The sequence below is a fragment of the Syngnathus acus genome, chromosome 11 (genome assembly GCF_901709675.1).
Source record: "Syngnathus acus chromosome 11, fSynAcu1.2, whole genome shotgun sequence".
Classification (NCBI taxonomy): Eukaryota; Metazoa; Chordata; class Actinopteri; order Syngnathiformes; family Syngnathidae; genus Syngnathus; species Syngnathus acus.
This window is the reverse complement of record NC_051096.1, coordinates 415,369-426,154: the sequence shown is the minus strand read 5'-3', so window position 1 is coordinate 426,154 and position 10,786 is coordinate 415,369. Positions and strand designations below refer to the sequence as shown.

Sequence of the window (10,786 nt, the reverse complement as noted above, 5' to 3'; positions counted from 1 at the left end):
GGCACCAACTTCAACTTGAAGTGCAGCGCCGGCTTGATGACACTCACCATGGTCCAACCGTCTGCAACGGGGCCTGTAATGACATTTGGTTAAAATGGGAGCAAGAAATCCTTCAGCGTGACAGCACAGTAGGCCTCACTGAGTGCCCACATTCCAAAAACATTTTAACAGAGCATGTTAACTTCATTGAAGACAAGGAAATTGCACACAAGTGGGAGTGTGGCTTCGCGTGGCGCCGGCACATGTCCTGCATGAGCCTGCTTGGTAACCAGTCCAATTGTGTGCCATCGGGCCGATGTTTTGTTCCGAGCAGGGCAGTTGAGGTTGAGCCAGTTTGGGGGGAGCGAGCACACGACTGTTGGCCCAAAGTTGAGTCGTTGAGTCGGAGAATGCGCTCTCCATTCGGAATGAACCAGCCCCTGCGGCAGCTCGCCAAATCACTCCCGCACGACGCGTATGAGATTGTCAAACATGCTTCACACAAAATACAGTATGCTGCAGTGTGTGCACTTGTCTTGACAGCCGGCGGCTGTCTGAAACCAGGAAATTGATTTTTCCACTACACGTGAAAAGCTTCTTTGCGTTTCATGCGCTGTACTTTGCGAAATCACCACGTCACCGGCTGAAACCAGCCACTTATTTGTGGATTGCGCAGCACTGCAAGCTGGCCTAGTTCAGCGCTCGTCGAGATGGAAACGCCAGGGAGGCAGTGCGGTGCAGTGCCGGGCATAGCAGAGTGGTGGCTTCACCGCATCACCTCCTGGCTCATTTAAAAACTGGCAAAATCTGAACTCCACAGGATCTCAAGCTTGAACCTGGCTTGGGCCAGCCATCAGTGCTTTGGCAATGGTCACTTTGAAGAACAAGGACACGTGACTATTCCAACTTTATTGGCCAATATTGACTACGATCGCGACACGATAGACGCGTATGTACATGTTCATTCGGAACACTTGAAAAGGCCTCAAAGACACAAGCCATCCATATGGGAAGTCATCACGGTCAAGGTATGCCAGGCAGTCCCACGCTTATGCTTTCTTCTGCAAACACAAAGCGTACTCGTCATATACGATGATGGCGCTATTTGAAGTCTATTCCCATCTTGAGAACGACGAGCTCACCCTCTTAGTCGGTGCTCAAAGTCACTCCTGGATAAAGAAAAAGACAAGTCGAATATTCAGGATCAATGCCTTCTCATCATCTTTCTTGTGGATTTCAAAGTTCAAGTGTCACATGAGAGCACTTAGCTTTACCCTGAGGTGGGAGGGTGTCGCGTCCGACTTCTCGACAAGAGTTGCTGTAGTAAAAATAGCCACAAACGAGCAAGGTCAGAGTATGATTTGAAGTTGGACAACCTAATTTTGGCACGTTTTTGTCACCCTCAGTGGAGTCAAAGATTTGGGAGCTCTCTTTGGGGTCTTGATCATTATTCCCCGCCTTGATGTCGTCCACGCCAAGCTCAGCGTCCGCCGTGCCAACATTTGCATCAGATCCCTTGTCATCCTTGGAAGAGGTTTCATCTTCCTCTCTGATCTCCTCCTCCTCCATCGCGTCTGACTTGTCAGAAAAGTTAATTTGTGCTATCTGGTTTCTTTTCTGTGCCCGAATGTCCATCCCACCGTCCAGACCTCGGCTCCCACCTCACCTCCGTCCTCCAAGCCGAATGCAGCCATCGGGTCAAGCCCATTGCCGCCGTCGTCAATAGTGTCCCCTGGCTCAGAATCACTGCTCGTCTTCTTTTCACTGTCCTTGCCCGCCTCTGAACTTGACTCTGATGACAGAAGGTAGCAGAATCTTTAACTTGCACAGCACAGCATGTCAATGACTCGATCTGGTTTAGGGTATCAGTTGATGATAAACTAGCAACTGACCCATTTCCAATTGGGAGAATTTCACAGAGTAGAGCAATTCCGTCAACTCTCGGGACTCTGTTAATTCTGGTGAGTCCTTGGGCTCTGCTGAATCAGCAGACTCTGGCGACTCCGCAGACTCGAATGATTCTGCTGACTCAGCTGACTCTGCAGACTTAGCTGATTCAGCTGACTCTGATGATTCAGCAGATTCTAGTGATGCCACAGACTCTGCTGATTCTGCAGACTTGTGTGATTCTGCGGACTCTTGCAGAGCCACAGACTTTGATGACTCTGTGGACTTTTGCATAGTCACAGACTCTGATGACTCTGTGGACTCTTGTAGATCTGCTGACTCTGATGACTCTGCAGACCCTTGTATATCCACGAACTCTGATGTCTCTGCGGACTCTGCGGACTCTTGTATATCCGGAGACTCTGATGACTCTACGGACTCTTGTATATCCACAGACTCTGATGACTCTGCGGACCCGTGTGACTTTATGTAACCTGCAGATTCAGCAGACTCTGCAACTGTCCAAAAACAGACCATTTTTTCCACGACTGTCCTCATTTTGTGTTTAAGTGTAAAAGGTTCCAGTGGTTTACAGACTTGACTAGACAAAGTAGATGTTACACTAGTACCTTTGCTTTCTGTAACTGACACGGCAGGGCCTTCAGCAGCTCCATCTGTGGAGATATGGTGAGTTGGCATGTTGATGTCAGAAGCATAGACCAACGAGTCAGTACTCCACACATGTGAGCATGCCTACACGTTTGGCTAGGCTTTTTCCAAAGGGCCCTTGGTAAAAGTTCTTGGAAGTTGCCCAAGCAGTCTTGATGTGAGCACACACACTGACTTGAAAGATCAAATGTCGTTAATGTTGTTTCTGTTTTACCCGTCAAGAATGGATTTCTGCCTGACCCAGCTGAAGGAGACACAGCGCTACCTGAATCCGGAGCATCAGATGCACCTGTGGACATAAATGGGACACTTGGTCAAGTCACAAAAGAAGCACATAAGGAGTGGGCGTGCTACAGGTGACTTTGAAGAATCAGACCTTCACGGTCCATTCGGTAAAGATCCTCATTGTTTGGTTGTGCTGATGGACACAAAAATAATGGCCGGATTCGTTTGAACCATTCGACAAGTAGGTGACGATGACGACAACCTCAGACTCTACCTTGGGCTTGTCCTTGGGAGTCGTCGCCATCTGTGGACACAAACCTTCTTAGTGAACAGCAGCAAAGACACCCAAAGCCATCCAAAAGCACTCTCTAACCTGGAGAATTAGATGTGTCGCCGGACTCAGCGGCAGCTGCAAGAGATACAGATGACATTGCCAAGGTTTGGACCATCTGCTCTTAATGCTATTTGCTCGTGAGCCTTTGTTTCAACGCTCGGTTACCAAAGGGAAAGCCGATGGAAGAACAGCAGAGATACACGCGGATGTGGCCAATGCTAAAACCACGTGACACACATCAGCAGAGATAGTTTTTAAATTTGCGTTTGGATGAGGCTCCGCCACCGCGGGCAGAAAGCAACATGTTGGGGGGGGGGGCGGGGGGGGGCATCCATCTCAAGTTGAGGTGTGCCTACCTGGCAGTGACGTCACCGCTTGTCTTGTCGCTTTTCCTACAAGACCAAAACATAGTGGACACTCGGTACATGTTCAAATGAAGATGTCTGTCTAAGTTACGGGATGACAATTGGAGGTGAACCAGCCATTTGGCCGGGCGTCACCCGTGACTCGTCCCTGTGACTCCTCCCCGTTCTAACGTAGCGCCCTGCGATCATGTGACGACTCCATGCGTAGCAGTCGAGAGAAACGTTCGTCGTGCCGTATTGCCCCGTTGTTTTCCTAATGTTATTTGGATCGGGAGAAGTCCGACACCAATAATAATAAGGTGGCATGGTGGTGCATTGGTTAGCACGTCCGTCACACAGTTCAGAGGGTGCGGGTGTTTGCATGTTCTCCCCGTGCCTGCGTGGGTTTTCTCCGGGCACTCCGGTTTCCTCCCACATCCCAGAAACATGTAAGGTAGGCTGATTGACCACTCCAAAATTGCCTGTAGGTGTGAGTGCGAGTGCAGATGGTTGTTCGTCTCTGTGTCTCTGCGATTGGCTGGCGACCGATTTAGGGTGTCCCCTGCCCACTGCTCAATGACTGCTGGGATAGGCTCCAGCAAGCCCGCGGCCCCTTGGGGACAAGCGACACAGAAAATGAATGAATGGATGGAAGGATAGATAATTAATAATAATAATAATAATAATAATATCCATCCATCCATCCATTTTCTGTACCGCCTCGTCCCCACGGGGGTCGCGGGTGTGCTGGAGCCTATCCCAGCCGTCATCGGGCAGTAGGCGGGGGACACCCCGAACCGGTTGCCAGCCAATCGCAGGGCACACAGAGACAAACAACCCTTCGCACTCGCACTCACACTTAGGGACAATTTGGAGTGCGCAATCGGCCTACCAAGCATGTTTTTGGGATGTGGGAGGAAACCGGAGTGCCCGGAGAAAACCCACGCGGGCCCGGAGAGAACATGCAAACTCCACACAGGGAGGGCTGGAGGTGGAATCGAACCCGCATCCTCCTAACTGTGAGGCGGACGTGCTACCCATTGCGCCACCGAGCCGCCCAATAATAATAATAAATTAAAATCATATTACATTGTAGTTGCAAGACAAGTCCATTTATTTACAAAAACTCAATTTAATACTTTCACCAAAAAGTACAGCTAAGAAGTACAGTTAAGGCACCGGATTGATAAGCAGTACCATTAAGAGTGGCTAAAATCTTATTTATAGCTATTCCTATTCAAGACAACAACCCCATCTGTCTTGCGTTTCTCACTTTGAGGCATGCGTGTGTGTGTGTTGCATCCAAATGCAAATTACCATCAAGGGGAGCGAGCAGCGCCGCACTTTTGTCTGCAACATAAATCACATTTCCTTGTACAATTGTTGGCATTGTAACATCATCAAGAGAATAGAATACCTTTATTCCCGTTGTACAACGAATTGGAATGGTCTCGAAATCAACAAACAAAACGGTTCAGCCAATGGCTTGTCGTTTGGACCGCCAATCAAGTGATGAGCACGACTTGTCTACAAAGGCCACTACGCGAGTGACGTGGCATGGGTCGTCTCTTACCAGGAAGTGCAAGTGGAGCAGACAGGCTCAGCGCGGCAAGAGTTACCAGCGGGAGCAGTGTTGGGAGCACTGTCGGAAGCGGTGTGACGCGCCTGCAACACGCACGCACGCAGGTACGCATAAAGAACACTATTGTGATGCGTGCACACACATACAGGACACGTCACTGAGCCTCACATAATGAACATGGTTACGCATGGGCACAACATGGTCAAGCACACATAATGAACGCCATTGTAATACGCGCACACACGTGGTAGAGGCAGACACACGATGAACATCGAAAGACGCTCAGATGCAGAACAAGCTCGGAAAACATCCCAAATAAACAAGGCAGCCTCTGAGCCAAACTGTAAGCCCAGCGTGCAGTCTACGCGTCTATTGCCATTTCAAAAGTGGACCATAAGACGGACAAGGCGAGCTCGAGGCCTTCGACGTAGAGAGATCACGTCGAGAGACCAAAAAAGCATTTGTCTTTTGGAAGCCGCCATCGGTTGTCTTCCGTCCCGTCCCGGTCCAAAAGCCCAACTTAGCTGACCTGGAAGATTGTTAGCGCGCTGCTACTGATTTTGCAGGCAAGTTGACAAAGGAGGAATTAGGACCTTGCATCAGCTCAATAAGTTGACCAAGTCAACTCACCGTGGGAACATTTTTCCTGAAGGCGCAGACGATTTCAGTGGGTCGCAGCTCCAATTTCACACGAGCTCAACTGGAAGCTTGCAGAAGACACGGGAAGCTTTTATGGGCTGGCTTCGGCCCTGGCCCCGCCTCATCCCGCTCCACCCATCCGAGCACCTGCGTGCCGGCCGGAGACGAGACTGGAGGAAAGACGGCACCGGAAGACAGGACGGCGCTGACGGAAGACCAGAGGCGACATGACGCCGAGTCGAGACCCGAGTCGGAGATGGGACGCAACAAGAGTAAAACGCAAGAGGCGAGAAGACTGCACGACAGGACTCAACACCAGTTGAGGACAAGTTGTACTCATCGAGCAAGCGTGCTAAAATGCAACGTTTGGACATTTTTGAGCTCATTCACAGTCACCAAAACAACCATGTGGTCTAAGTGTGAGTTGTTTGTCAAAACAACATCATAAACGTCATTGCAAGTCCAAAGCTGCATGAGGTCGCCACCATTTTCGGTGCTCGTGATTCTCTTGCAAGAGTCAGAACAGAGCCACACAAACAAAAAATTGCAAAGTTGGACTATTTTATTGTCAAGCTTGAAGCGTTGCCACGGCCGAGCGAGTATGCGAGAGGGTGCGCTCGTTGCCCTTCTTCACACGGGACGACAAGCCTGCTTTGGCTTTCCTTTTGGATGCTCCATTCCTTGTTGCCACTTTGGCTCGAGGACGCACATCCGGACTGTTGGCAGCGCCACCAATACTACCCACCCTGGAGGCCGGGATTGGACCTTTAGCCGGAGGAGAGCTCAAGTTCTCCTTGGGCACGTTGTCCGGACCCTCGTCATCTGAAAAAAACGTCTTAGCATTTTGCCAGATGATTGAATGAGTCGTCGATAGCATTCAGCTTTGTCCGGCGCCACTCCTTGAACTCGGAAAGGAAATGAACAACGGCAGAAGGAATTCTCCGGCTTTTCACAGCTAAATTCACTCCGAATCTACGTCTACTGAAATGTCCCTGAAGTGACGCGGCAAATTAGCAACGACAGCTGCTGAGGTGAGGGCAGCGCTCGCCTCGTCTCAATTGTCTGCCGAGTGGAAAATGGGGCACAAAAGACACTTTGAAGAGGATCTGACCTTCTTCCACTTGGGCGCCATTGTCTGTCAGCGTTGCAGCTTCTGGAAAGCAAATCAAGAATCATCACGTGGTCCAAGAAAGGAAGTGACGTGCGGACAAATGGTGGGACACCACTCCCAGCTGTCTGCCCAAATGAAACGTACCGACAAGCTGATTGGCTTCGGGAGCTGCAGAGAAACAAAAGAGTCGATGATGTGTGCGTGGGCGAGAGCCAAACTTTGTCTCCCCCTACGGCCAATCATCTGCCCTCCTTCCGCTCTATTGGCGGCAGGTGTGGACATATTTCACTCACCTGTAGAAAGTTCATCGGACGCCGAGTCTGAGGAGCAGACATATCGAGCAATGAGAAAGACAGAAGCCTGTCGACAACTGGGACCGGTTGTCAACTGACCATCGGCGCCCATGTCTCCATGCGCCAGTGCCGCCAACGTGGCCGCCCAGAGGAGGACCGGGAGCGCGTTTCTGCAGGCCACATGAACCTTGTCAAGCTTCCACTCGTAGCTGTTGCCAACCTGCTTGGCCGCGGCTGCTCCCTTGCTTTCTGTGTGTCGCGCTGCAGTACGCTGACTTTTGTCTTTGGAAGGCTTCATTTGGGTGGCTTCGCTCCTGAGGGAGATTGCTAACCGTGAACCCGCAAAGACCCTGCCGTGTGTGGCTGAAGAGTTGCATTGTGGGAGGGCAGACCTACCTGCTCAGCATGCTGAGGTCACAAAGGTCCCCCGCTTCTCTCCTGATCACAAATGGTCTGACTTGCCGTGCCTCGCGCTGCCGCTTATATATCTGCCCAAATGTCACCGAGCGCGAGAGCGCGCCAGCGAGCGAGTGTCAGATTCCTGCGTCAAGAACATCGACTTTGTCTTTGCTTCAAATGTAATAATTTCATGACAGCCGCGTAATTAATTTCTTCATGCGGATGGTGTCGTACTTTGGACGGAAGGGGGCGCAGACTTTTTACCTGTCTCGCAGGCGAAACGGACCTCGGCTGTTTCTGCTTTGCGTCTGGGTCTCTGGTGCGCCCACTGCCTTGCCCGTCAAAACGCTCATGGCCGCGCAGGCCTTGACCACACTGCCGTGACAACACGCTGTGAAATTCTGCCTGTTGTTGACCACATGCAGCAAACACGGCCATTGGGGGAGTTGTTTTTGCGCACACACGCACACATACTAAAAAGCTCACCCCTTGTTCCCCAGGGGCGCAGCTTGAATTACGATCCACTCTTATCTGGAAGAACAATTGGAGCAGAACCACCTGGAACCTAAAACGTCGCAGACGCAAGAAGGGTCCACAGTGATGGGCCACTTGGCATTCTCGCATGGCCTCACTTGTCACGTTTTTGCTCACTCAAAGGCCTCCCGAACAGGTTTGGCTGAGTTGAGTCTGTCCTAAAAGAGCAGAGCTTTCATAGTTGTTGCTCTTTACGCACGCACTCACTTTCATTCTCTGTGGGAATTTTGCTGGTAGATCAAATGTGCTGTGGTGGGAGGGAGGGCGACATCTGGTATTTCAGTGTCAAAGGCTCTTCTGTTTGAACAGTTTTTTTAGTGTAAACTAAGTCCGAAAGTACTTTTGGCCAATTGTGCGTCTCTGAAACCGTGTAAGGTCAAACCTTGCAAGTCAGCCACCATCCTTCGCCTGTCTCGCGCTGATTGCAAATCAAGTGTTTTTTTGAGCTTTTGCCATGTAAGTGGCGGAGCTAGATGGCGGCGCGCACAGACGCAGCGGCCCGGCGCTCCTCAGCTGTTGGCAGTTTTGTAACTTTTTTTTGTAACTTTTCTTGTAACATTTTTAGTACTCATGTGCAATACAGCAGAGCGGAACTGTTGTCGGTCGCAGTAAACACCTTCTGCCCGCAAAAGAACTTCATTCTCTTGAACACGATTCCCCCGGGGATTCGGCGGTCCCCGCTGCTGGAGTGGCGCGGGCGGCGCGCACATGGAAGGCGGAAGCGGGGCGAAGGAGGAGGACTAGCAGCCAAGCTAAAAGCTGGCCCGTGCAGGCCAGTCGTCCCCAGCCACTTTCTTGCTGACGCCCGGTCGATGACCAACGGGATGGACGAGCGGAGCACATCTCATGGTCTGGAGTGCTGTGTCTGGTTGTCGCGGAGTCCTGGCTGGACCATTGCATCCCCAACGCGGCTATTGAGCTAGAGGGCCCTGCTGTCTTCAGAGCCGACCAAACAACAGACTTTTTTTGAGACCGCTTTTTAAAATCGAGAACTTCAAGATTGAGCAACAGCTTTTTTCATCAGGCTGTTAAAATCATCACCCCACCCCTGCTCATCCCTTGCGAAGACTGACCTAAGATTGCATTTTATCTGTATTTTATGTTGTTTTATATACATATATACATGACCTGCCATGAGGAGCTGCCAAACTGATTTTCACAGTTAACACTGCGTTAACAGTGACAATAAAGGAATTCAATTCAGTTAAATTCACGTGTTTTGCCTTTCCAGTGTAAAAGCCAACCCGCAAATGTTCTTGAGCAAAATGTGTCCCATCAATGTTGTGACACCAGAGTCTGGCGTCACACTGACAACTGTTTGTGGGAAGTGTGTGAAGGAAGAGAGTGAGCGGAGGCTTCGCGGCCGTTTGTTTACCGTCGATCATCGGACACATAAAGTATGGCTGCGGATCAAGAGGTTTGTACGGCTTCGTGCACCAACTGCACCCTTCTCTTAGAGAGGTTGTCCCTGCTAGAGGGACGTGTCCGCCAGCTAGAGCAAAATAGTGCGATAACAGTAGATCTGGTGGACACAGACGTGGACTGTAGTCAGCCCGCTAGCCCAGTTAGCATTAGCCCCAAGCGGCTTGCTAATCACGATGAGCCAGGTAAGACGCATAGCCAAAGTCATCTCGGTCTACTGGCCCTCGCACTTTGGTCATAGGTGACACCATTACCCGAAATATTACACTTAAAAATCCAGCCACGGTAATGTGTATTCCTGGGGGCAGAGCACCCGACATAGAAGCTAATCTTAGGGAGCTGACTCGCAATAGGCCTAGTCAACAGCGTAGTTCCAACAACACTAGCTACTCGGACATAGTGATACACGTCGGCGCCAATGATGATAGGATGAGACAATCAGAGATCACAAAGAAAAACATAGCGAGGACTTGTGATCTCGCCAGAAAGATGAGTCGGCATCGAGTATTTGTCTCTGGCCCCCTGCCTGGGAGAGGCACTGATAAGAAGTTTAGTAGATTAGTCTCCCTTAATCGATGGATGGCTGGGTTCTGTAAAAAGCAGGGACTGTATTTTATAGATAACTGGTCCTCCTTCTGGGGCCGCCCCGACCTGCTAAGGAAGGACGGCCTTCATCCTAACCGTGAAGGTGCCTTCACTCTTTCTAAGAATATAGATTACTGTTTGAGCCACTCATGACAGGTTACTTTAGAGCAGGCCGGGGCACAGGTGATTAGACCACCTGTTAGGATGGGTTTGGAGTCTGTTAAGTTAAAATTAACTAGCGCTAGGCTAGACTTCCAGCATGCACATAGCTCCTTGTGTAGACTAGAGCGTCACAGTTTGAATAGTGCTACAGTACACGTGAACACACTTTCTACTGGGGTAGGAGACAAATCCAATCACTCCACCCCGACTGGTATCGCTGATGAAACGGTGCCTGTTTCAGATCATTTTACATGTGTAACAAATATTTACTATCAAATTCCCATGGTAATAAACATTTGAGAGGTGATGTCAGGCCTAGAGAACACAATCTTACTCGCATTTCGTTTAAAAACCCTTCGATAGATACGAACCCTGATCGACCGATTACACTTAAACTCGGTTTTAATATTAGATCGCTTCATATGAAAGCAGTTCTCGTTAATGACCTCATCACGGAACATAATCTAAACGTTTTTGGTCTTTGCGAGACCTGGTTAAAACCTAATGAACTGCTGCCGCTTAACGAGGCCTCGCCTCCAAATTTTGTGAGCTCGCATGTGGCGCGTCCTCGAAAAAAGGGTGGGGTGTCGCCCTCATCTCAAATTCCGAGCTTAGATTCAG

The 10,786-nt window shown here is 50.2% G+C and overlaps 1 protein-coding gene across 4 annotated transcripts; it reads right to left on the bottom strand.

Moving 5' to 3' along the window:
• Positions 1–871: 871 nt before the first annotated feature.
• LOC119130281 (dentin sialophosphoprotein-like) lies at positions 872–5,809 on the bottom strand. Of its 4 annotated transcripts, XM_037264074.1 has the most exons (17): positions 5,651–5,809; positions 5,012–5,103; positions 4,756–4,788; positions 3,451–3,486; positions 3,134–3,169; positions 3,035–3,064; positions 2,912–2,953; positions 2,801–2,824; positions 2,624–2,686; positions 2,496–2,540; positions 2,306–2,378; positions 1,872–2,224; positions 1,646–1,771; positions 1,380–1,553; positions 1,254–1,297; positions 1,122–1,148; positions 872–1,040 (listed from the first exon to the last, which is right to left on the bottom strand). In XM_037264074.1, the coding sequence occupies exons 1-16, from the start codon at positions 5,659–5,661 to the stop codon at positions 1,143–1,145; spliced, it is 1,188 nt and encodes a 395-aa protein (XP_037119969.1). In that variant the 5' UTR covers positions 5,662–5,809; the 3' UTR covers positions 872–1,040; positions 1,122–1,142. The 4 variants fall into 4 exon arrangements, with proteins under 4 accessions (XP_037119969.1, XP_037119966.1, XP_037119967.1 ...); XM_037264071.1 differs by having other exon boundaries at positions 1,872–2,378; positions 5,651–5,807; XM_037264072.1 differs by lacking the exon at positions 2,624–2,686 and having other exon boundaries at positions 1,872–2,378; positions 2,750–2,824; positions 5,651–5,806.
• Between the last annotated feature and the right edge of the window lie 4,977 nt (positions 5,810–10,786).